The sequence below is a fragment of the Perognathus longimembris genome, chromosome 1 (assembly GCF_023159225.1).
Source record: "Perognathus longimembris pacificus isolate PPM17 chromosome 1, ASM2315922v1, whole genome shotgun sequence".
Lineage (NCBI taxonomy): Eukaryota > Metazoa > Chordata > Mammalia > Rodentia > Heteromyidae > Perognathus > Perognathus longimembris.
Window position 1 is genome coordinate 161713659 of NC_063161.1, and position 26114 is coordinate 161739772.

Here is a 26114-nt window from a genome sequence, read left to right on the forward strand (position 1 = left end):
GGGACCGCGCGCCCCCGGCTGCGGCGGCGGCGGTAGCGGCGGCGGCGGCGGCGGCGGCGGCGGCAGCCTAGCGGTCGCTGAGGCCGCGGCGAGTGACGGGCGGCCGGGCCGACGGGAGCCGGGGCGGGGCGGCGGCGGCGGCGGCCAGCCCAGGAGCGCGCGCCGGCCCGGCCCCGCCCCCGCCCCGCCCGCCCGCCCGCCCGCCCCGGTGACCTTCACGGGCTCGGCGGCCGGCGCAGGCCCCGGCGGCGGCGGCGGCGGCGGCGGCGGCGCGATGTTCGTGCAGGAGGAGAAGATCTTCGCGGGCCCCGTGCTGCGGCTGCGCGTGTGCGCGGCCGACGGCTCCGAGTGGCTGGAGGAGGCGACCGAGGACACCGCGGTGGAGGCGCTCAAGGAGCGCTGCCTCAAGCACGTAAGGGGCCGCGGCGACCCCGGGGCCCCACCCCGCGGCCCGCCGTCCCGCCCCGCCGCGGCTTCCCTCCGCCCGGGGCGCGGGCGGCGCCTCGCCCCCCTCTCTGGACGCCCGCCCGCCCGGTCCCGGGCCCCCGCACGCCTCGGGGACCCGGCGCCTGAGCCCGGCCGGTCGGCCTGCGCCGGCCACCGAGCCCCGCGCGGCCCCCTCCGCCCTCCCTTTTCATTTCTGCTGCTCCTTGGGAAAGGAGAGGCCGCGCCCGGCGTGCTCGCCTGCCGTCGGGGCGGGTGAGGCTTTTGTGTTGCAAGCCGAGGATTAAGGTCGGTGCCTTCACCGGGAGGCCTCTGGCCCCTTCCCTCCCCGCCAGCCAGCTGCTCCGACCCGTCTCCTGTGGCTGGAGTCACTTAAAATAGTGACGCTGTACCTGCGCCAAGCAAGCTCTTCTGGTCGGGGGAGGAGAAGGCTAATTTGTTGGGAAGCCCCAGGACCGGGGTGTCCGCGGAGAGTAACCCTTGAAGTGCGCTCAAGTGAAGTGCACCCTGTCCGCCCTTGTGTGTTCCTTAGATCGCTAACACTTAGAACTAGTTCTTGAGGCCATAGCCTCCCTACCTTGGACTCCACTTAGGTGAGACAGGCCTGCCTCTCTGGCCCTCATGGCCTAGGGAAGCACTGTACTTGCTTGACATGGTGAAGTGTTACTGTCCCATTGAGATAAAGGCAGTCACCACTTTTTAGTAGGGACTTGTGCAAAATGCAGTCTTATCTTCACATGTGTGCTAGGTAGTTTGTGTTAAAATTGTGTCTGTTATCTGAGGGTAAACTTCCAGTGATTGCTTGTAAAGTGTGTGTGTCTGTGTGTGTGTGCATCAGGGCTTAGTTTCAAGACCTTGAGCTTTTTGCTCAGCTCTCATGGTCTCGGGTCTCGGAAGCCTGGTGGGAGCTCTACCTCCAGTCTGGATTTTGCCAGTTAGTTGGAGATGGAGTCTTGAGGGCTTTAATATGCAGACTACTCGGGTTGTCTTTGAATCACGATTCCCCAGGAGCCAGCTCCTTGCATCATTAGCATTCCTGGTGTGAGTCCCCTACCTTCAAAGAGCATGTTCACACCCCTGGAGCAGAGGCTGTGGACTCAGTCTCTGTCAGAGGCAGACAGCATGACAAGACTGCAGTTCCAGTCCCCTTCTGCAACACACTGGGCAGGAGTAATTTCTAGGTCTTAGCCTTGGTGGTTCACTTCAAAGAGGTTCTTGTGCTCAGGGGCAGGAGGTGCATTTTGTGTGTGTGTGTGTGTGTGCGCGCGCGCGCGCGCACGCGTTTGTACACGCTGCTACTGAGCCTTGAACTCAACGCCTAGGCACTGTCCCTTTGCTTTATTCCCTCAAATCTAGTGCTCTACCTCTTGAGCCACACCACCTCTTTTTGAGTGGTTAATTGGAGATGAGTCTCACAGACTTTTCTGCCCAGGCTGGCTTTGAACCATGATTCTCTCAGCCTGCTGAGTAGCCAGGATGACAGGCGTGAGCCACTGGTGTTCTGCTCCTGTCAGGTGCATCTTGACCCTTGGCTTGTTTTTCTTTTGCATCCAGGACTGCTAGCATAAGTTAAAAGGCTGGGGGTGCTATGGGAGCTTGGTCAGAGTCAGGCATTTTTGCTCGTGTATGGTCATTTAAAAGATCTCTCCACCCAGGATGGGCTCCTCAGGCTCAGAGTGCCTCCCCAACAAGCTAGAACATTAATGAAGCAAGTGAAACTATGTCAACCCCAGGTGACAGAGGACGACATTCTGTGTTTTTGTGGTATTTAGTTTAGCTTGGTAGTGGCATGGATTTCTATAAGTGTTATGGTGGTGGTTTATGACGGAACAGGAAACAAGTCGGATGCTTACACATAATTTCAAGAGCTCTTGGGGTTATTTAAGTAGCCAATTTCAATATCCAATTTATCCACCACATGATTATTATTTCAGTTGGTATAGATAATGCTATTTGGATTTTTAGGGGGTCCTGTCTTCCTTTAAATTGTGATTTTATCCCACTGTATAGTCTTTTCAGATGTGAAGTATCTGAGCCATAGGGGAATTTCACACCATTGCGCCTAAAGGGAGACCCATCAGAACCTATCCCTCCTCTGTGTCCCATCCCTTGTTCTGCAGGCGCAGTCAGATGCATTCGCTGGCTCACACCTGTCATCCTAGCTACTCAGGAGGCTGAGATCTGAGATTGTGGTTCAAAGCCAGCCCAGGCAGGAAAGTCTATGAGACTCTTACCTCCAATCAACCACCTGAAAACTGGAAGCCGCTCTTTGGCTCAAAGTAGTAGATAGAGTGTTAGCCTTGAGCAAAAGAGCTCAAGGACGACACACAAGCCCCACAACGGACAAAAAAGAAAAATGAAAGAGTCCTTTCAGCTTGTGTACTTGACTGTCTCCCTGGAAAGCCAGTGTCCTGTGTGTCACATTGCTATGGGCAGCGAGGCCTCGTGCCTGTCTTAGCTTGAGTTCCTCTGTCCCAGCCTCCTGTGCATGCTGTGCTGGTGTTCCTCTGTTCCCCCCTCCGCCCTGGCGGGGTGCTGGTGTTCCTCTGTCCCCCCCTCCGCCCTGGCGGGGTGCTGGTGTTCCTCTGTCCCCCCCTCCGCCCTGGCGGGGTGCTGTCCTCCCCTCCGCCCTGGTGGGGTGCTGGTGTTCCTCTGTCCCCACCCCCCGCCCTGGCAGGGTGTTGGTGTTCCTCTGTCCCCCCCTCCGCCCTGGCGGGGTGCTGTCCTCCCCTCCGCCCTGGTGGGGTGCTGGTGTTCCTCTGTCCTCCCCTCTGCCCTGGCGGGGTGCTGGTGTTCCTCTGTTCCCCCTCCACCCTGGCGGGGTGCTGTGGATCGTTCCCCTCCCCCCCCCCCATTCCTGGGAACATACCAGCTGTGTTAAAGAGGAGTAGATTCTCATAACTCTTAGGACATGAGTTGATGGTTTTATGTGTTCCCCAAAGTGGTTCACACAGTGGTCCTGGCTCCCGCTGCTCAAGACTGGGGAAGGGGCACAGCAGCCTGTGTCTAATGGGGATTTGAGTTAGACTTGTATGAACCGAACCAGGCCTTCAGCCTTTTTTGCTTTTTGTTGTTTTTCAGGTAGGGTTTTGTGTTTTTTCCCATGCCTGGCCTCCGGTCATGATTCTCCTACCTGTGCTTCATGTAGCTGATATTACAAGTGTGTACCACCACTCCTGCCTTTTTTTTCTTTTTTCTTTTGGTCGTGGTGCTTGAACTCTGGCCCTGGGGCTCTGTCCCTGAGCTTTTTTGCTCAAGACTAGTACTGTACTACCACTTGGGCCACAGCTCCACTTCTGGCTTTTCTGGTGTTGATTAGAGACAAGAGTCTCAGACTTGCCTGCATGGGCTGGCTTCAAATCACCATCCTCATAGCTCAGACTCCTGAGTCGCTAGGATTGCAGGCATGAGGCGCCAGCCCACAGCGGTTATTATTTTTTGAAACGGTTTCACTGCCTAGCCGTGGCTGGCCTGCCTGGGCCCTCACCATGTAGTACAGGCTGGCCTGCAATTCCCGCTTCCCAAGTGCTGAGATTACAGCATGGCAAGATAGAGTTTCTCTGGGTGGGAGGTGCTAGAACAGAGCACAGAACTACACACATGTCTGCTGAAGTTTCGTAGGCCCTGTGGGAGCTTCAGATCCCATCGTCATCAAGTGACAGCGGCACCTGATGCGAGGAGAGCCTGCAGCTCCTCTGGACATGCAGGGACGTGGGACAACGGGGGACAGGGGACATGGGGGGGGGTGCCGGGAACTCCGCGCCTCAGTGCTGGCTGGCAGCTCCTCTGGGACATGGGGCACTGGGGGACAGGGGACAGGTGGGGGTGCTGGGAACTCCGCGCCTCAGTGCTGGCGGGCAGCTCCTCTGGGACATGGGGCACCGAGGGACAGGGGACATGGGGGGGGGTGCTGGGAACTCCGCGCCTCAGTGCTGGCGGGCAGCTCCTCTGGGACATGGGGCACCGAGGGACAGGGGACATGGGGGGGGGGGTGCCGGGACTCCGCGCCTCAGTGCTGGCCTGTACACCTCAGCCTGCCGCAGAGGCAGAATTGACGTCATGGAGCGTGGTGTAGAACCAGGGTTTGGGGAACCGAGGTGAGGATTGTTTTTGGAAAATGGCTTCATAGGTGGGATTCTGTTTGTCTGGAATTAGTCCCAGTGGGAAGAAGGTAACCAACTGTTGGCTGGATTCCCCCTGTGCACCCCTTGCTGGTTTTGTCTGTATGTTGACTCCTGAGGTGAATGGAAAACTCTGGTTACTCTCCAAGATGCTGGTGCTGAGAGGGAAGTGTGTGCTTTAGTTGTTTGTTTTTTCCTGGCTAGCACTTGTGCTTGCCGAGCTGTGTTAAGCCCCCACAGTGGAGCTTCGTGGGGGTCAGCACAGCTGCCTAGCAGTCTCAGGCCCCATGCCCCATGTCCTGGGTTGTACGTTCTGGCCTGGTGCCCAGCCTCCAGCCTGGCTGTGCCTGCCCCACCGCAGCGTGGAAGTGCCAGTTAGCTATCTGCCAGGCTTCTTGGGCTTCCCTTCGCCTTTCACACCCTCTGCCATCTACACCAGGGAGTCCCAGAGTAGATGTCGCCTGTGCCTCTGATCTAAATAGCCCTGGCTACGGAAGCATCTGTGAGCCCCCACACATCCCCACGCCTGGCTCCTGACTTGTGGGGAGAAGCCTCAGCTGGTTGGACAGCACTGTCGTCTGGAGTGATGTGTGGTTCATAGGGTGTGAGGGGCTGCGTGGTGCTGATAGACAGTGGTGAGGTGAGGTGAGCAGTTTTTGCGCCTGATCTCACAGGAGTAGGGGTGTGCCCGTCTTCACCATGCGGTGCCAGCACAGGTTGGATGGTGGTCTTGCTTGGTCTTCATGTAGTTGGTCATCAGAGAGGCGGTAGGCACCGTCTAAAGCAAGCAGGTCTTCTGTAGTCCAAAGACAGGCATCTGGACTCTGGGTGACGGTGCATCGTTTTGTTGATCCTGGCTGAAAGCATGAGCAGTGTGTGCCAGGACCTAGCAGTTTATTCTGAGATCACTGATGTTGATTCCTGGATCGGAAGGGATCTCACAGGTGTCTGCCCAGGGTCTCTCTTGAGTTTGAAGTCAGTATCGATTGAGGTGGCAGCTCAAGTCACCTGTAGTCTAGGGTGGCTGTGGGGTGCATGTGTGGCCGTTTTCTCCAAGGCTGCAGGTGGGCTGTTGATAGCTTTCCAGGGCTTTAGGGATTCACACAATTGTGTGTCCTTGGGTCTGTAGTGTGAGCATACAGACCTAGTGAGCGTGAGGCCAGTCACGGGCTCTTGTGCAGATGGTGGGGCTCAGTGGCAGGTTCCGGTCCCTCATCTCTTGAAATGATTACCACTTTTCTTGCTTTACTGTCCCTCACTCCCTTTCAAGTGTTTATGCAAGAAAGCAAAAGCATACAGTGTCTGCAAGAAAGAACAAGTGTACAATAAACTATATGCAAGAAAGAAAAAGTGCACAACAGTGTCTGCAAGAAAGAACAAGAAGGGCTGGGAATGTGGCCTAGTGGTAGAGTGCTCGCCTTGTATACATAAAAGCCCTAGGTTCGACTCCTCAGTACCACATATACAGAAAAAGCCAGAAGTGGCGCTGTGGCTTAAGTGGAAGAGTGCTAGCCTTGAGCAAAAAGAAGCCAGGGACAGTGTTCAGGCCCTGAGTCCAGGCGCCAGGACTGGCAAAGAAAGAGAGAGAGAGAGAGAGAATGAGAGCACAACAGTGTTAGTGCAGGAAAGAAGAGCACAACTGAGTATAAGAAAGAACAAGTGCACAACAAACTGCAAGAATGAACAAGAGCACAACAAAGTGTCTGTGCAAGAAAGAATAATTGCTTAATACAGATTTTTGAGTTTTCAGGAAGCAATGGGCCTATTTTCATCTCAAAATCACTTTTCAGTTTTTTCAGACTCAAGAAGTGGTTAGGGCTGCCATTACTTTGTCTGTGGGTCAGTTGTCCAGGCTCAGAGCTGCTTGTTTCAGAGTCAGCTGTGGCCTGTGGTGACTGTGAGGGCCTGGCGGCGGGGGGGGGGTGGTGGATGGGGGGGAATCGTGAGTTTATGTTTCACTCACCTCTGCCATCAATGGGGGATGGATCCTTTGAGTCCATCTATGATTGAACATCTTCCATAGTGAGGCAAATCAGTCATCTAATGTTGCTCGTGTTAGGGATTTTCTGGTGTTTTTTCCCCTTTGTGTTGGTACCTGGGATTAACCTATGAAGCTTGCTACGCACTTGAGTCATGTCCCTCAAGGCTTATTTTAATTATTTAGAAATGTGTTATTTGGATTTTTTTCCCCAGTGTGCTCATGGGAATTTAGAAGACCCCAAAAGTGTAACTCATCATAAATTAATACATGCTGCTTCAGAGAGGGTGCTGAACGACACCAAAACAATCCTGGAAGAAAATGTGCAAGACAAAGGTAAGGTGGCTTAAGGGGCCAGCCTGGGAGTTCTGACTGGCCCAGGGCTAGGTCTGAGGTGGATATGAACAAAAGTGCAGGTTGACTCCAGTTTTGTTTTTCCTTTATTAAAAAATGTACATACTATGGTATGTTTGTGAAAAATAGCAGGAACCAAAATTGAACAAGCAGAAACATCTGAGAAGTTCAAATACAAGCTTTATTTATTTTTCTTTTCTTTCTTTCTTGCCAGTCCTGGCCTTGGACTCAGGGCCTGAGCACTGTCCCTGGCTTCTTTTTGCTCTCTAGCACTCTGCCACTTGAGCCACAGCACCACTTCTGGCCGTTTTCTGTATATGTGGTGCTGGGGAATCGAACCCAGGGCTTCATGTATAGGAGGCAAGCACTCTTGCCACTAGGCCATATTCCCAGCCCACATGCTTTGTTTATTTTTTTTTTGCTAAAATTTACTTTATTGTTATTATAGAGGTGATACACAAAGGGGTTACATTTACATGAGTTAGGTAATAGGTACATTTCCTTTTGTACAATGTTATCTGTTCCCTCATTCCCTCACATGCTTTATTTTTAATTCTCTTTCAAAGCAAAATCACTTTCTACATCATCTGCAGGCTTCATTTTTGGGTTGGAGATGTGGTGGTGATTTCAGATATTAGAATCTTCTTTTCTTCCTTCTTTCTCCTCCCCCTGCCCCCTACTGGGCTTGTACTCAGGGCCTAGGCTCTGTTTCTGAGCTCTTTTTGTTCAGGGCTAGCGCTCTGCCACTTGAGTCACAACTCCACTTCTGGCTGTTTGGGTAAACTTAGTGGAGATAAGAGTCTCACTGACAGCTGCCTAGGCTGGCTTTGAACTGAAATCTTCAGATCTCAGCCTTCTGAAAAGCTAGGATTATAGGCATGAAACACTGTGCCCAGCTAGAGATTTTTTCCCCTGTAGTTGTGGGGCTTAAACTCAGGGCCTGGGCACTGTTTTTGTTCAAGGCTAGTGTTCTACCACTTTGAGCTACAGCACCATTTCCAGTTTTCTGGTGGTTACTTGGAGATAAGAGTCTCATGGACTTTCCTGCCCTGGCTGGCTTTGAACCACAATCTCAGCCTTCTGAGTAGCTATAATTACATGTGTGAGCCACTGGTATTCCATCTAGAGTTTTTTTTTTTTTTATTATAACATCTCCTTCATCATACACTTCTGTGTGTGTAGGCGCACAGCAAATACTTGGATTTTCTGTATGTCATCAGGTAATGACTTGAATCCTGGAACACACTGGTAGTACTTATTGCTCATAGGCATCAGACTCAAAACTAGATAGGAGGCGACCTGCTAGTGAATTATGAACTAACCACACTCAGGCTGTTAGCTTTGAGGATTAATACCAAACTTTCCTGTCTCAGGTTTTCAAGACTGAGCCCGTAGAAGTGAGAACAGTTTTACAAGATTTCCTGTAGTTCTTTGGTATCATCAGAGCTGAGCTGGGCCTGCCTCCTGGGTCGCTGTCCCCAGCCCTGGGCCTGTTGCCAGCCAAAGTTACATAGACATCTCAAGGCTACAGGGAGGCTACAGGGAGGATGAGTGTTCGGTTTAGGAGGGACTCAGAGGGAACCCCCTGCATTTGTATCCTTAGGTATCTAGTACCCTGTATGATTTTTTATTCTTTTTTTGGCCAGTCCTAGGCCGTGAACTCAGGGCCTGAGCACTGTCCCTGGCTACCTTTTTGCTCAAGGCTAGCACTCTGCCACTTGAGCGACATCGCCACTTCTGGCCATTTTCTGTATATGTGGTGCTGAGGAATCGAACCCAGGGCCTCATGTATATGAGGCAAGCTCTCTTGCCACTAGGCCATATTCCCAGTCCCTTTTTATTCTTTTTTTTTTTTTTTTTTTTTTGCTGGACTTGGGACTTAAACTCTGGGCCTAGGCGCTGTCCCTGAGCTTCTTTGGCTCAAGGCTAGTGCTCTGCCACTTGAGCCACAGCGCCACTTGCAGCTTTTTGTGAGTCGTTTATTGGAGATAAGAGTCTCGCAGACTTTTTTGCCTGGGCTGTCTTCCAGCCACAGTCCTCAGATCTCAGCCTCCTGAGTAGCTAGGATTACAGGTGTGAGCCACTGGTGCCTGGCTCCTGTATGCTATTTATGGCTATAAAATGGTAACTGGCTTGATAGACATAAATCCCATTTTTTTTCTAGATGTTCTATTGTTGATCAAAAGGCGTGCGCCATCTCTGCTTCCTAAGATGGCTGATGTCTCAGCAGAAGAAAAGGTACGTTTGGAAGTTTCTCACTGGAGGTGTTTCTTGGTAGAAGTTTCCTGTCCTTTAGACTACGCAGAGGCGTTCTGTGACTTAGAGGCTCGGTCGAGTGGCAGAATCCCCAGCCCCCGCTCCCTGCTGTAACGGTGCTCCCTCCGTAAGGGGCGCTCCATCGTGGCCAGCCGTGTTTCACTGCCCTCGCTCAGTGTCGATTGCTAACTAGCTCCGTGGTGTCAGACGCAGGTGAGGATGACGGCCTAACCCCTGTGCTGCTGTCCAGCTTATCCATACGTTCTCCATCCTTTCTGTCCTCTACCAGCCAAATCCATCCCAACAGAAGCATGCAGGAAGTTGCCCAAAGCCTGTACTCAGAATAAGGAGTGGCACGTAGAGAGAGGGCAGCCCACAGCTTCACACCACTCACAGGCTGGGTTGGCCTGTCCTGAGTGGGTTTTTTGCAGGGCAGAATTGGACATGCTGTAGTTTGTATTAATGAGGCCAATTTATGATCTGCTTCCCTTAGAAAGGAGGTGGCTTGGGAAGACAGAGTACTTGGCTTTTTGGTGGCTGGCCCCCAGTCTTGTTTCAGGTGCTCCCCTCAGGTGTCCTCAGGGAGGGGTGGGCCTTACGTCTGTGCCCTAGTACAGGCCGAGGCCCTGTTTGGTTGGGCAGCCATCTTTGTTGAACACTTTTTCCTTATTTCCTCCGTGTGCTGTGAAATGCCAGGGCAGTGCTCACCCCAGCAGAGGAGCCCCCACCTGGGCCTGCGCAGAGCGGCTGTGTGGCAGAGTCTTGTCTGGGGCCACAGATAGAGAAGTGCCCTGGGTCAGGCCCCCTTATCTCCACCACACCCGGCTCCATTAGGGACGCAGCCTACAGACAGATCTGGGTGACGTCCAGGCAGGCGTTTTTGAGGATTGCTGCAGGCTGGTCATGGTTCTTAAGTAACAGTTCTGACCCTGTGTATTCGTCTTGTACCTTACCTGGCACAAACGGCCTGGGTCTGACCGTAGCCCCGCAGCCTGGGTGGGTAGCCTGTGGGCTGCAGCAGAGCCACCGCTCTCCTCCTTTATTTCATACGAGGCAGCGAACCCAGGCGTACGCATGTGAGGCATGAGCCACAAAAACCCAGTCCTTTTTGTTTTAGCTTTTTTAAAAAATAGGGTCTCGGGGCTGGGGATATGGCCTAGTGGCAAGAGTGCTTGCCTTGTATACACGAGGCCCTGGGTTCGATTCCCCAGCACCACATATACAGAAAATGGCCAGAAGTGGCGCTGTGGCTCAAGTGGCAGAGTGCTAGCCTTGAGCAAGAAAAAGCCAGGGACAGTGCTCAGGCCCAGAGTCCAAGCCCCAGGACTGCCCCCCCACCCCCAAAAAAAGGGTCTCAAATTTGGGCCCAGGTTTGACTGGACAGTAAGCCTTCTCAACATGCTTCCCACAGAGCTGGGATGGCAGATAGGAACTACTGGGCTCAGCCTTTTTTTGGCGGATGCGAGGGTCTTTTGAACTTTATGTCTAGGCTTGGATGATCTGCCTCTTGAATAGCTAGGATTACAGGCATGAGCCACCGTGTCTGTCATGAATCATTTTGTCTAAATCAAGGTAACAAATATTAAAATTCAAATAGTACTGCAAATTGCTTTTTCTTCTTCTTGTTTCTTTTCTTTTCTTTTTTTATAGTACCAGGACATTCTTTTTTTTTTGCCAGTCCTGGGGCTTGGACTCAGGGCCTGAGCACTGTCTCTTTCTTCTTTTTGCTCAAGGATAGCACTCTGCCACTTGAGCCACAGCGCCACATCTGGCTTTTTCTGTGTATGTGGTGCTGAGGAATCGAACCTAGGGCATCATGCATGCTAGGCAAGCACTCTACCACTAGGCCATGTTCCCAGCCCCAGAGAATTCTTTTTGTTAGGCATTCTGCCACTTGAGCCAGGCCTCTAGCTCAATACTACAGATTTTTAAATGGAAATCAGTAGTTTTCTATCATACTTGCACCATACTTTGTAAAAGTGATCATTATAACTTTTTTGTGCTGGTCCTTGGGTTTGAACTCATAGTCTGTGTCCCTCTGCTTTTGTAAAAGCTCGAGGCTAGTGTTCTACCACTTGAGCCACAGCTCCACTTCCAGCCTTAAGTGTCTTATGGACTTTACTGCTCAGGTTGGCTTTGAGCTGCGATTCTCAGATCTTAGCCTCCTGAGTAGCTAGGATTATAGGCACCCACCCAAAAGATTGTCTTTTAATTCAACTGTATTGTTCCTGGAGTTAACCTTTCAGTTTTCTTAGGAGTTTATTACTCATTTTGTCAGCATCTTTGATAGAGTTGGTAAAGACTGAAAATGTGCTCATGTGTTTTAGGTTGTCTGCAAGTTGCCTTTCCTTTTTTTCTTTTGGGTGGTACTTGGTTTGAACTTAGGGCCTTGACTTTGCTAGGTAGGTGCTCTACTACTTGAATCGTGCTTCCAGTGCTTTTTGCTTTATTTATTTGTTTGTTTGTTTCTGTCAGTTGTATGGCTTGAAGTCTGGGCCCGGTCACTGTCCATGAGCTCTTTTTGCTCAGGGCTAGTACAACACCTCTTCTGGTTGCTGGTGTAATTGGAGATAAGGGTCTCACAAACTTTCCTGCTTTGAACCGCGATCTTCAGATCTCAGCCTCCTGAGTTGCTAGAATGACAGGCAGAAGCCACCAGCACCTGGCGCTTTAGTAATTTTTTTTTGTTTTATAACATCTCCAGCTTTTTGCTGGGGGCCTGCTTTGATCCTCTTTGTTTACTGTCTCCCACACAGCTGGAATTATAAGTGTGTATCACTTTGCTGGCCTGTTGGTAGAGACAGGTTCTTGTTAATAACTTTTTGCCTGGATTGGCCTTGAACTATGATTCCCCCATCCATGCCTCCCAGGTAGATGGGATTCTAGGCATGCATTGTCCTCCAGGCCCTCGTTTGCTTTTTCTTATTGGTATACCTACCTCCGGGCACCTTGGTCTCTGCATCTGTCTGCCTCCTGCCTCTGCAGTCAGGTCTTCGTGCCTTTCTTTCTGTTGAGTTAGAAGCATATGTAGGTTTCCTGTTGTCCTCTATCGGATTGCCACAAACTTAATCTCCTGAAAATAGCACTCATCAGAGCTGAGGGTGTACTTAACTGGTGTGCAACGTGAACCTGTCCTATAAGCAAAGAAAAACAACATAAAACAAAAATGACCAAAGTACTTCTCTCTTAGCTCACGGTTCGTTAGGTCAGTCAGCAGGATCAGCTAGGTCTTGGCCGAGGTCCTGGATTGCAGTCCGGGGGCTCTGGGAAAGGGTCCGTTTCCAAGCACCCTCAGGCCCCTGAGGCGGCTTCTCCAGCTTCACAGCAGCCGTGGAATCTCTCGGGGAGCCCCGTCCCGGCACGTGTGAGGACTTGAGTGATTAGATCGGGGCCGGCGTACATCGCGTGCTTTGCCGCAGTCAGCTGTGCCGTGTGATAACACCGAACCCCACTGTGGAACCTTCTCGTTCACACCCCGGCAGTGTGCAGGGGGACTGCCAGGATGGGGTGGATGAGGACACACGCAGTCTTAGCCCATCTATCTTCCCGCCTTGCTCCCTGGGTGTGTTGGACATATTTTTTGTTACTGTGACAAAATAGCTCAGAAATTCTTTTTTTTTGGCCAGTCCTGGGCCTTGGACTCAGGGCCTGAGCACTGTCCCTGGCTTCCTTTTGCTCAAGGCTAGCACTCTGCCACTTGAGCCACAGCGCCACTTCTGGCCGTTTTCTGTATATGTGGTGCTGAGGAATTGAACCCAGGGCCTCGTATACAAGGCAAGCACTCTTGCCACTAGGCCATATCCCCAGCCCTAGCTCAGAAATTCTAAGGGTAAAGGGTTTGTCTCATGGTTTCAGAAGAACCAGTCTCTGATTCGCTGGTTCTGTTGTTTCTGGTTCAATAATGGTGCAGAAACATCATAGGAGAATGACATGGCCGAGGCCATGCCTCACCGTATGGCAGCCAGGAAACAAAGAGGAGTAATGGGAAGGACTTGGGACCAAGATGTACCCTTCTGGGGTGCATCCCCAGCCGCCCACTCCCTCCAGCCAGGCCCCACTGCCCACAGTCTACCATCTCCTAGTCGTCTGGTGGAGTCCTCATGACCACCACAGACACACCAGTACTCTACTAGTCCCCTGAGACTAGTCAAGTGGACAGTCAGGATTAATTCCTGCGCTCGGTCTGGTGGAACCTGGTTTCCTTCAGTATGGGAGAGGTGTGGCTCTAGGCCTTCCATTCCACTTCCTGGCCATGTGTTGGTTGGCAGTGCCTCTGAGATTCCTCTCTTCCGTTTCCCTTCCTCCTGTGGACCTTACCTATGCGTGCACGTACCCCTGGTGCAGGTCTTTCCCTATTGCTGTGTCTGCTGGTGACTCTGGAGATTCAAATGTTTGAATTCTAGAAATCCTGGAGTTTAACCTCAGGACTTAGGGCTTACGAGGCTGATACTCCACCATTGAACCATGCATCTAGTTCAGGTTCCCACTGGTTATTTTTAGGATAGGTCCTTGCTTCCTGCCTGGGCACCTGCTTGAGTCATGATCCACCTACTTGTAGGATTCTTGTAGTTGCCAGGATAATGGGCGAGCCCCACTGCATCCAGCCTCCCTCTGTGGAAGCAGAATCTCAAAGACTTCTGCCAGGGCTGGCCTGGAACTGCCACCCTTCCAGTCCTAGCCTCCCAAGTGGTTTGGGACGATAGACATACACCACTGCTCCTGGGGTTCCAGGAGCTATTCTGCCTGGGCTGACCTCAAACCCTGATCCTCTTGATCTGAGCATTCCAAGAAGCTAGGATGATAGGCTCTGCCTTGTTTTTGATAGTTTCCATTCTTTTTCTGCAGCTGCTCCCCGCCCCAATTGGTTATAGGGCTTGAGCTCAGGGCCTGGGCACTGTTCCTCAGCTTTTTCACTCTGGGTTAGTGCTTTACCACTTTGAGTCACAGCGCCACTTGTGGTTTTTTGGTGATTAATTGGAGATAGGTGTCTCATGGACTTTGCTGTCTGGCTGGCTTTGATCCTCGGGTCTCAGCCTCCTGAGTAGCTAGGATGACAGGCGTGAGCCACTGGCACCCGGCTTCTACAGCTCTTCCTAGTTGGTTGGCTGGGTGCTTCTAGATTTCCTTGACCTTCCCAACCATGCGGTAGCCTTCTCACCTGGCTGCTTTGGCTCATGTTCAGGACCCTGTATACTCCTGGGTGCGGTTCCTACTGGTTCTGAGACTCCTCCCCTCACTAGATCTTCCTTTTGTGTGCTTTTATTTTTTCCTGTTCTTATTTTGTTCTTTGCCATTCGTCTTGGGAGCTTTCCTTATGCCCTCGTTGACGTTGGCTGTCCATCTCCATTGAGTGGCCTTGGAAGCTTGGTGCTTTGTACCTGGGTGGCAGTGCCCAGTGCTGAGCACACTGCAGGCTGGGGCCCAGTGTTTGCCATGTCTGTCCTGGCAGGGCTGCTGACGTGAGTAGCCCTGAGGCTGGGTCTCCAGACGTGCATTGGTATGCCCAGTGCTGGAGGAACACCACTCCTGGCTCCTAGAGTCATCTTTGGTGGCACTAATAATTTACTGGCTCTGGGAGTTGGTATGGCCTCTCAGCGGTTTCTGTTCCTGTCAGATGCTTGGCATCAGCCTGTGCCACTTCTGACCGCTCAGTGTGCCTTCCGTCCTCCCGGAGTTTCCTCTCTTCTCTGCATATGTCTTCCTCAGCCTTTGCTCTTGATCAGGGCGGCTCCAGAAGAAGCACAGGCAAGGGTGTATTCAGCCTCCAGACTTCACTGCAGGGCCCTGTGGGTCCTCCAAGGCCTCTTGTGCCCAGCCCCACCCTAGCCTTGCAGGATTGTTCTGCACTGCATTCTGTCTTCACCACCACACGGTTTGTAGCAGCTGGTTGGTGTGGTATTCGTCTTTTCTGGGCTTCGGCTGCTGAGGTTGTGCACAGGACCCTGGCGCCTGCCCCCAGCTCTTAGAGGCTTAGCTATAGTTCTAGAGCGGGAGGAGATGGGCTCCCTCCCCAGGTGGGCCTGTTTGTTCAGGTTTGTAGCTGTGTTCCTTATGTTCTTGTGTTCCTTTCTGTGCAGAAGAAACAAGAGCAGAAGGCTCCGGACAAAGACGCCATTCTCCGGGCAACAGCCAATCTGCCTGCCTGCAGCACAGACCGAGCTGCAGTCCAGACTACCATGAGAGACGTGAGTGTTGGCTGAGCGCCTGGGGCGACAGGCTTTTGAGAAGTGCTTGGCACCTTTGGCTGCTGCATACCTGTGGTCCCAGCACTCTGGGGAGTGCTTGAATCGTGGGAGTTGAGTCTAACCTGGACAGGACAGAGAGACCTTCCTCCAACAAACAAGGTGGTGGAAAAGCCAGGCAAGGTGTTCAGGAACTTACTACTACTCTTCCAACTGTTTCATAAATCTAGCATTGCTTAAAGCAAGCGCTATGCCGGAAGCCAGGTGCCAGTGACTCATGGCTGTGATCCAGCCTACCCGGCTGCCAGGAGGCTGAGACCTGGAGGATTGCTAGCCTGGGCAGAAACATCTGCAAGACTCCATCTCGGTCAAAAGCTAGGCTAGAAGGATGGCTCAAGCAAGAGAGCTTAGCAAGAGTGTGAGGCCCTATATGCAAGCCCCAGTATTGACACCCAAAAACCCAAATCCAGAACCTCAGCATGTCAGATACCTGAGGAAGACTGAAGGGGCCGACAGCGCCGGGTCAAGGGGAAGGCTTGGCCTGAGTTTGGCAAAGCTTTCCAGTCGAAGTTATTTTGGACCGGAGGAAGTGTGCCCATGCTCCTATGGGCAGTTGAGGATGAGGACGCTGAGGGGACTGGAGAGCGGTCCGGACTGATGTAGGCACTGCTATGAGCCTTGGTTTATTTTAGGAACAAAGCTTTGGAGGTCTTTTCTAGAGAGTTCCGTGATGATCGGGAATTATAAGTCTTCTGCGGTAGCTGGCATGGGCGTCCCTTCCCCCAGCCTCTGTCTCCAGCCTGAGGTGGGGTCTTAAAGGCACAGACTTGTGGTGTGAGGGCAGCCACTCCTCGAGCCCCCGCACCGCCCCACAGTGGAGAACCAGTGCGGGGAGGGTCTTAGATTGAGTGTCCACTCTGTCTTGGGTGATGCACTATTGCTGCCAGGTGGTGGACAAGTGGCCAGATGATGGAGCTGCCAGCTCTGTTCAGGGAAGCAGGGGCTTTTCTCATCGCTACATCTCTTTAGAATCACATAGCCCCAGCTCCTAAGCCTGCTCAGCTGGCCTTGAAGGACACCGCAGTGTCTCACCTCACAGACTAGGAGGGCTGGCTCTGGGTGCATTGGGGGGGTCTCCATAGGCTCATTGGACAGCCAGAGAAATGATCTTTCTTTGTTCCACTGCAGTTCCAGACTGAACTCCGGAAAATCTTGGTGTCTCTGATTGAGGTGGCACAGAAGTTGTTAGCACTCAACCCCGACGCAGTGGAATTGTTTAAGAAGGCTAATGGTATGAGCCAGGCCCTGACTGCTGGTATGCGTTGATTTGCCCACTGCCTCAAGGGGTGTCTTCCGCTCTTGCATCCAAACGGGGGATTGACAGGATTCCCTTTCTGCTGGCGGTTGATGTGCCATCCTCCCTGTGTGACGTTGGGGCGTGGGCTTGCTGAGGTTTTCAACAATGTGCCAGTGTGTGTGGCAGAGGAGGCTGTTGGCCTCGCAGGGGCTGGGGATTGGACCTGGGCGCCCCTTCATGCACCGTCTCCTCTCTGACCTGCAGCTATGTTGGATGAAGACGAGGAGGAGCGAGTGGACGAGGCTGCCCTTCGACAGCTCACGGAGATGGGCTTCCCCGAGAGCAGAGCCGCAAAGGCCCTCAGGCTGAACCAGTGCGTCAGGGCCCGCCTGCCTGTCCTCCCTTCCTTCCCCCCTTCTGGCATTCTTACTGACTCTGTGGGGTCACCTCTCGCCCTCCAAACCCTTTGATTGGGTCACTTCTAATATGATGTATTTCCAAAGAAGCACTTTATGCGCAGAGATCATGGTTTTAGTTCCTTGATCAAATCTGACATGAAGTTGCAGGAGAACAGGGGTGGTTCTTTGTGCTTCAAACCTAGACCCCTTGGCCTTAGTCTGTGCTTGGCCTGGGCCTTGGTGGTCAAAAGGCAGGGGCTGTATGGAGATTCCCACCTCCAAGCTCACCCACTGCTGAATGAACTGCTGAATAATGTCTCTTCTTAGTCCCCGGGTGGGCCGGCCCAGGCCTAGTCTTGTGGGGATGGGCAGAACTTCTATTTTTGTTCCAGCATGTCCGTACCTCAGGCCATGGAGTGGTTGATTGAACATGCAGAAGACCCGGGCATCGACACGCCGCTTCCCGGCCAGGCTTCCCCTGCCGGGGCGGGAACTGTGGCTGCTGCCCCCGAAGCTGCCACTGGGACGAGTGCAGTTGAGGAGGAGGCCCGGGATGAGCTCACAGAAATCTTTAAGAAGATTCGCAGGAAAAGGGAATTCCGGGCCGATGCTCGGGTGCGTTGTGGGGCCTGGCGGGGGACTGTGTGTGCAGGGAAGCTGGGGTGGAAGTTGATGGACAAGTGGGGCCAGGCTTCATTCCCGAGCTCATGTCCCCTCAAGTCTGCGTGGCTCCTTCTGCTCAGTGGAGAGGGCAGTGGGCAGCGTCCGCCCGCTCTCTGCATCTGTGGCTGCGGCCCGTGGGCCTGGGTAGGGAGTCCTGCCATCTGGAGGAGCCCTGCATGGGTGGCGGCTAGTAAGGGTGTGGGTCGGGCTGGCCACTGGGAAAGGAAGGACCTGTGGTCTAGGGACACAGTTGCCCTCTGCCAGCCAGCCACCACCCAGCGCCCCTGCGTGGCCCCTCCTCTCTGCCGCTTCCTGTTCTGTGTTCACACTCCTGTGCGTTGATTGGGGTTTTACCCTCCTGGACCTTACACTTGCCTTTAGTTGAAAGCTCTGTTGGCTTTGGGCTCCCTCCGGTTCTGCGTGCTCTCCAGCCCTAGCATGTGACGCCGTTGCGCAGGGTGCTGTCTGTGGGGTTTGTTTGTCCCGTGGGGATGGCAGTGTCCCTGTGCGGCGACTGGCCTGCCTCTGGAGGGAGAGGCTCCCAGCCAGGGCCAGCGTTCAGTCGGCTGCTCCGGTGTGCCGTAGCCCGCAAGCACCCGCAGCATCAGCTCTGCTGTGAGGCTCGGCCTCTGCAGGAGCCGCACGGACCAGGGCACCTGCTAGGCTTGGCCTAGCTCCAGGCATGGCTCTGAGTGGCCAAGGGCTGTCCGTTTTGTGTTTGTGTGGATCTTAGCTTCCACCCTCCCTTCCCAGGGCCGCCGCTGCCTCCTCCACATACGCACCAGGCAGCTTTCTGTTCCTTCTTTCTGTCACCTCCATTTTCCCCTTCCTTCTGAGTTCATTGATACAGTTGAAGGTTTTGGGTTTTTTTTGGCCAGATGCTGGTGGCTCACACCTATAATCTTAACTACTTAGGAGGCTGAAATCTGAGGTTTACTGTTGGAGGCCAGCCCGGCAGGAAAGTCCAGGAGCTGCTTCTATCCAGTTAATCATCAAAAAGCTAGATAGAAATGGAGCTTTGGCTCGAGTGGTAGAGCACTAGCCTTGAGCAAGAAAGGGCCAGGGACAGCACCCAGGCCCTGAGTCCAAGCTCCAATACTGAAAAAAAAAAAAAAAAAGTTTAAATTTCCCTTCCAGGCTAGGAATATGGCCTAGTGGTAGAGTGCTTGCCTCCGTATACTTGAAGCCCAGGGTTCGACTCCTCAGCACCACATATGTATACAAAAAAGCCAGAAGTGGCGCTGTGGCTCAAGTGGTAGAGTGCTAGCCTTGAGCAAAAAGAAGCCAGGGACAGTGCTCAGGCCCTGAGTCCAAGCCCCAGGACTGGCCAAAAAAACAACAACAAAAAATTTTTCCTCCCTTCCTTCCTTCCTCCCTTCCTTCCTTTCTCCCTTCTTTCCTCCCTCCCTCCCTCCCTTCCTTCCTTCCTTCCCTCCCTCCCTCCCTCCCTCCCTCCCTCCCTCCCTCCCTCCCTCCCTCCCTTCCTCCCTCCTTCCCTCCCTCCCTCCCTCCTTCCTTCCCTCCCTCCCTCCCTCCCTCCTTCCTTCCTATCCTGGGCTTGAACTCAGGGCCTAGGTGCTGTCTCTGGGCTCCTTTTGCTCAAGGCCAGCACTCTACCACTTGAGACACAACGCCATTTCTGGCCTTTTCTATATATGTGGTGCTGAGGAATCGAACCCAGGGCTTCATGTATACGAGGCAAGCACTCTACCACTAGGCCATTTCCCGAGCCCCTGGAATCTGTTTTGATAAACAGTATTTTAAATGTTCTAAGGAGCTACCTCCTCTAAGGGTGCTCTCCTCTAGGCTGACTGTGTGTGTGTGAATGCCTAGAGTCCTGTATAGGTCGTCACGTCCAGCAGTATTTTAGCTCTGGCTTTGGCATGTGGGGGAAAATGTGCTGTTTGTTTCTCTGAGCTTGGCTTACCTTATGTCCATCCATTTTCCTGCAAATGATATAATCTTATTCTTTCTAGTGGATTAGTGAAATTCCATTGTTGTACATATGCCACATTTGATTGCCCATCTATTGAAGGGCATCGAGCTCTTCCCATGGCTTGGCTGTTGTGGATAGCACAGCAATGAACATGGATGTGCAGCTGTCTTTACAGGATCCTGGCTTGTGAGGTTCTGGGTACATGCCTACGAGTGGTATGGCTGGGTCATAAGGAAGTTCTGTTAAATTAAGTTCTGTTAGGTTTTTTGAGGAATCTCTAAAGCTCCTTCCAGAGTAGTTGTCGTAGTTGACATTCCTCCCGACAGTGCCATAGGGCCCTTGTTTTAATGCTGTGGGGCGGGTTCGCGTGTGGCTGTTGAGGATGGTGTGGGCCACAGCTGCTCATGGGGACAAACCTGGGGCATCTGAGGCTGGCTGGTCCGCGTGTGTCCCTGACTGAGCGTGCTGCCTGGTGGCTTGAGGGTCCTCCTCCTGCCCATCTGACAGGGCTTCCTTGATGGATGGGCTCTGGGCCAGGAGGGCTTAAGGTGCTTGATGTGCGAGAAAACCTTGAGGTAGAGAATTCCACTCTCCCCTCCGCACGCCCGCCAAGGTGCTGCTGCTCAAGTGGCTCCCTGAGGGCCGCCGGCCCCGTGCTGTGGCGCTAACAGGCTGTCTGCTTCCCTTCCAGGCCGTCATTTCCCTGATGGAGATGGGCTTCGATGAGAAGGAGGTGATGGACGCCCTCAGAGTGAACAATAACCAGCAGAATGCTGCTGTGAGTACCGGGCGTCTGCGCGCGTGGCCTGGGGTCGGACGCGTGGGCTCCCACGCGCAGTCCGTGGTGCTCTTGTGAAGGGCACAGCCGTGGCAGATGCTTCAAAGGAGGCACACTTGGAAAACACTCCGCATCCCAGACCAGGGTCCTGTGTGTGAGCACGCGCGTGTGGTCCGTTCGTTCACTAAGCGGGCTGGGTCTCGAGTGCTGGGCGAGGCGCTCTGCCCAGGAAAGGCCGCGCCGCCTCCACCTGCGGAGAGGGGCGCCCAGCTGAGAGAGAGCACGGTTCTGGCCCGGCTTTCCAGGCTCACTGGCTGTGGAGGAATTCATGCAGGAAGGATTCCCAGAACAAATCTGGGTGCTGGGACCCTGTCAGCCTTGTGACCAGGGATGGGGCAGCGACTAGTGAACTGCTTGTCAGCTTAGGTCTGCCGAGAAAGCCAGGATGGTTCTTTTCCTTCCGGCCTGATGCGCGTGGTGCGGCCTTCTGCTCAGCAGCCCTCAGGAAGGGGCAGGTCCCTCGCCCCAGTGTGTCTCAGAGGAGCTCACAGCCACCCTACTGTTCTTGGGTTTGCAGTGCGAGTGGCTGCTGGGGGACCGGAAGCCATCGCCTGAGGAGCTGGACCAGGGCATCGACCCCGACAGCCCACTTTTCCAGGCCATCCTGGACAACCCTGTGGTGCAGCTGGGACTGACCAACCCTAAGACCCTGCTGGGTATGTGTGCTACTCTAGGCCGATGCAGGTGAGACACAACATAGAGGCCTCGGAGCCAGGCCCAGGGGCCGGGCCGTGGGTGTCGGCTCCTGTGGACACTCCTGCCTAAGCCACCCAGGCTGGGCCCGTGCGGTAGGTTCCTGCCATGGCCCAGATGCCACTGAGCTGTCTCTGTGCACGTGGGCTCCCCCAGGGCACCCCTGCCTTACACCACCGAGGGTCTGGGAGTCAGGCCCCACCCATGGTGGGATAGGCTCCCGAGGGAACTGAGGACTAGCAGGGTGAGGAGAGGGCAGTGTTTTCGACTTTCATTTATTGTATGTAAGGGACTTTTTGGTAATTGTTCATTATAATCTATAGTAATATACAAAAATATTTAATGAACTTATAACTAAAAGAATGATAGCCATGCCTGTACCATTCAGCTTTAAAAAAAATGATGCAGTCATCCCAGTATCCATGGGGTTTGGTCGCGGGCTCTCTGTGGGTACCAGAATCCAGGCGCTCAAGTGTCTTCTACAAATAGCTTAGCATTTGCATATGGCCCACCTACATCCTCCCATGTGCTTTCAATGATTTCTGGGCTACTTAGGACCCCAGTATAATGCAGAATGCCACATAAGCAGTTATTAACTAGTTAGAGACTGATGACAAGAAAAAAATTCTATCTATGTGTGTGAGGGTATGGTTTAAAAAAATTATTGTAAAGGCGATGTACAGAGAGAGGGGTTACAGTTACTTAAGTTAGGTAATGAATGCATTTCACTTTGAACGATGTCACCCTCCTCCCCTATTTTCTCTCAGTTTTTTCCCTCCCCCCCAAGTTGTACAATTCATTTCCAGCATAGTGTCTAGTGAGTATCACTGCTGTATTAGTTCACCCTTTGTCCTACTGTTTCTGTGCTTCCCCCATGTGTGTTACGCATCTGTACATTTATATATACATATATAGATATTTTTTCCCCCTTGAAGCCTATTTTATAGATGGGGCTTTGTTATGTTAGCCTAGCCTGGCTCAAATGTTCTTCTTTTTCTGGTTTTTGTTTTGTTTTCTTATTTTTTGGTGGTTCTGGGGCTTGAACTCAGGGCCTGGCACTGTCCCTGAGCTTTTTTGCTCAAGGCTACAGTTCTATTACTTGAGTAACAGCTCCTTCCAGCTTTTTAGTGGTTAAGTGGAGATAAGAGTCTCATGGAAGCCAGCAGTAGCTCACGCCTGTAATTCCAGCTACTCAGGAGGCTGAGAACTGAGGATCATAGTTCAAAGCCAGCCCAGGCAGAAAAATACCCGTGACTCTCTTACCTCTAATAAACCACTCAAAAACTGGAAATGGCGGTGTGGTAGAGAGCTAGCCTTGAGCACAAAGAGGCTTAGGAATCGCACTCAGGCCCTCAGTTCTAGCCCCCAACCAGGAATAAAAAAGAGTCTTGTGGACTTCTCCTGCCCAGACAGACTTCAAGCTGTGATCCTCACATTCCAGCCTCCTAAGCAGCTGGGATTGTAAGGCTTGTGGCTCACACTTGAAACCCTGGTACCTCAGTCTCTGGGTGCTTGGCATAGGCATTTATCGCCACAGCTGGTCTTTCCTGAGAATTCTCAGTCTTCTGTTGTGTGAATCGATGGAGGTTGAGCCCACGGGTGAACGGAGAAGGCCACTGCTGCCGTCCCTCTGAGAACCCTTGCACTGCATATCCTGGCCCATCAGGTTCAAGGTACCAGAGTGGCAACCCTCCTGAAGGCCTGTCATGCCTTTGTTTCCCTATAGCGTTGTGCCACATTATGCACTCGCCAATCGGTCTCTTGTTCTTCCTTACACAGAATCATTTCCAGCACTTTCTGTGGTGGGCTGTAAGGCATCAGCCTAGTGGCTGTGCCGCGGCTGGTTCTCAGTCCCTCTGCCTGGCGGTGCTACTCGGAGCCTTGTCACCCCATCCCTCCGCCGGGGCTCCCGCAGGCGGCAGGCCAAGGCTAGGCCAGGAGAGATGCCTCTGACGACTGGCACTGTTCCCTGGCCCTCGGCAGGGCTTCTCAGGAGTGGGGCTTCAGCTGGCAGGGCTTTCTGCTCCTCTTTTGTTCAGAAAGTTGTTTCTTTGTTATTTATTTGCTTACTTAGTTTTGGTTTTCTGCTGGTAGTGGGCTTGAATTCAGGGCCTGAATGCCGGTCCTTGGTTTTTTGCTCTAGGCTGGTGCTCTTCCACGTGAGCCACAGCTCCCCTTTCAGCTTTTTGGTGGTTGGTTAGCAGTAAGAGTCTCAAGGATTTTCCTGCCCAGGCTGGCTTTGAGTTGTGACCCTGTGATTGCAGGGATCCTGCAATCCTGCTGGATGGCAGGAGCGAGACAGAGGGGCCTGGTGGAGCGGGGTTTTCCAGTCCTGCTTTGGCTGCCATGTGGCTTTGCAGAGTGGAGGGTTGGTGAGCCCGCAGGCAGGCCACCGCCTGCCAGGCGGAGCCGGCGCTCTGCTTGGGCTGAAAGCTGGCCTCAGCAGCGGTTCCGGGTACTGTGGGGCCTGTCAGAGGAAGGGCACCCGTGATGCCGGTGCCTCGGGGTGCCGGCGCTCAGCCCCACTGTCTCCCCACAGCATTTGAAGACATGTTGGAGAACCCACTTAACAGCACCCAGTGGATGAATGACCCAGAGACGGGCCCGGTCATGCTGCAGATCTCCAGAATCTTCCAGACGCTAAACCGCACGTAGGCGTGCCCACCGGGGCTCATGGCTGTGCAGCCTCAGCGGCCTCCCGGGCAGGGCAGAGGGCCAGAGGGGACCTTGTCTAGCAGCCGCTTCAGCACCTGCGCCCGGATCAGAGCCGCGGCTTCCTCCCCGGCCCCATGCTCGCCGACTTCCGCGCTGGTGGCCCGTGAGGCCACGTCCTGGCTTGTGTCGTGTTTACAGAAGGTGGCTGTTGCTCTGGGAGGGTGGGCAGCCGCTCCCTCCCGGTGCTCGAGTGGCTCTTGAAATGCTACTTGAACTGACCCTTAGGTGTTTGCTTGTGGAGCCTACCTGTTATTTGAAAGAAGGCATGTTCCGATCCAAAGTGTTATGTCAAGTGTGCTAATTTAACCAGAGTGATTCACAGATGACTTCTTTAATAAATAAACCCTTTTCCTACTGCCTGTCTTTGTGTGACTGAGTGCCAGCAAGGGTGGCCTCGCCTCTTGCTGGACGCTTGCGGTCTCCCGGGCGGCCCGGCGCAGGTGTCGCCGCTTCAGCAGCATGGACGTCTTACGCGCATCGGCTGCGGGCAGATCTCCTAATGGGTTTTGGGGACTGTGACCTCTTGGGGACGACATCTCCGTTCCTGAGTCCCAGCCAGCGGGATGGACACCGCGGCCATCCTCTGCCTCTGGCTGCCTCTCCTTTTCCACACCTCCTGATAAAACGAGTTGTCCATTCTGTGAACCCTGCTCATAATTATGTGTTTGTTTTTAAATTTTTGCCAGTCTTGGGACTTGAACTCAGGACCTAAATGCTGTCCCTGGCTTCGTTTTGCTCAAAGCTAAGCACTCTGCCACTTTAGTCACAGCACCACTTCAGGCTTTTCCTGTTTATGTGGTGCTGGGGAATCGAACCCAGGGCTTCATGTATACGAGGCAAGCACTCTTGCCACTAGGCCATATCCCCAGCCCCTCATAACTACTTCTTAAAGTATCAAGTTCTGAGAGTTCAGCCATGGCCAAGAATGGGTGCCAGGCTAGAGCCCATCTCGGAACCTGTTCTAGCCAAGTCATATTTTATAAACATTTTACCCATGGGTCTGGAGTCGGCTGTTCTCTATACTCAGACAGCAGACTTCAGTTGGAAGAGAGTGTTCCCAGTGAATTAGAGTTGTGGAGGAGGAACTCTGAGGCACTAGTGTAGGGTTCTTAAGTCCTCTGAGAGAGCGGGAGCCATTCCTGTGCCCAGGGATGCCCTTCGTGCGACGGGTGTGTGCTTTTTCCTCCCTGATGTGTGCCCACCAGCTATCCGAGCGGCCAAGTGGGTGCCCACCTGGGTGGTGGCTTGCCCTGAGAAGTGAGCATGAGCTGGCCTTGGAAATGGGATCCTTGGGGAGAATGGATTTCCTGCTCACCTTGGCTGGGCCTTCAAATGTGGCTTCTCCCCATCTGCCCCCACATGGCAGGACACCAAGCCCCACCCCAATGCTGACCTCTGGTAACCTGGGAAGAGCCACAGCGGTGAGCCAGCATCTGCCTGCCCACGGGTGCTATGCCAGTGGTGCCAGCTGTGCTGGGCTTGCACTTGGCCACTGGGGACACTGCTGCAAGGCCTGGCACTTGGGCACGCAGCCAGTGTAGAGCATCTCAGTGGACACATTGTCAGGCAGGTGTTTCGCACCCAGGTTGCATCTTGGGTTGAATGAAATGGCCGGCTCACTCTGCAGCTCATCGTTCTGGATGTGGACTCGAGTCGGGAGTTGTGCTCCGGGGCCACTAATACTGCTAGTTAATTTGCCTTGCACTTGTCACGTGACCTGTGGAGAGGCATGTACATGTGCAGAAGCACACCTATGGCTAGGTCCTCACTGCATCCGCCCTGGGCCCCTGCCTGCAGGCCTCCCCCGAGCCTGGCCTGGTGTTGCAGCTCGTCTGGGGAGGCCTGCCTCCTTGGCTGTGCACATGTGCTTCTCTGGTCTGGGAGGTGCAGAGTTGCTTGGGTGGATGAAGGGGTACCAGGGGGCAGGAAGGGCAGAGTGCAAGATGGAAGGGGTGGGCAGGGAGGATGGAATGGAATAATGGGATGGGGATGGGAGGGTGGACAGGCAGCAGCAAGGGACTGGGGTCACATGACCAAAACGGTGGGCTGTTGGGGTCAGCTGTGCCTTTAAAGGGGCCCTTGGCAGGAAGAGAAGGCCCTGCTCCTGGGGCAGCACGTGTGTAATGGAGGACACCTCAGAAACCCATCCTTAGGGGGCTGGGCCCCTGCCCCCGAGGGAGGTCCCCTGATATCACTTGATGGACAGTCCTCTGTGACCAATCGGCAATCCCTCTTGTGC

General features: G+C 53.5%; 1 protein-coding gene across 1 annotated transcript; it reads left to right on the top strand.

Annotated features, from left to right (window-relative positions):
* Nucleotides 1–219: 219 nt before the first annotated feature.
* Nucleotides 220–24229, top strand: Ubac1 (UBA domain containing 1). Its single transcript, XM_048346067.1, has 10 exons — nucleotides 220–412; nucleotides 6759–6879; nucleotides 9062–9135; nucleotides 15231–15338; nucleotides 16524–16626; nucleotides 16897–17005; nucleotides 17423–17645; nucleotides 20321–20407; nucleotides 20985–21123; nucleotides 23700–24229. Exons 1-10 carry the CDS (start codon nucleotides 275–277, stop codon nucleotides 23813–23815), a joined length of 1218 nt encoding a protein of 405 aa, XP_048202024.1. The 5' UTR covers nucleotides 220–274; the 3' UTR covers nucleotides 23816–24229.
* Nucleotides 24230–26114: the final 1885 nt, after the last annotated feature.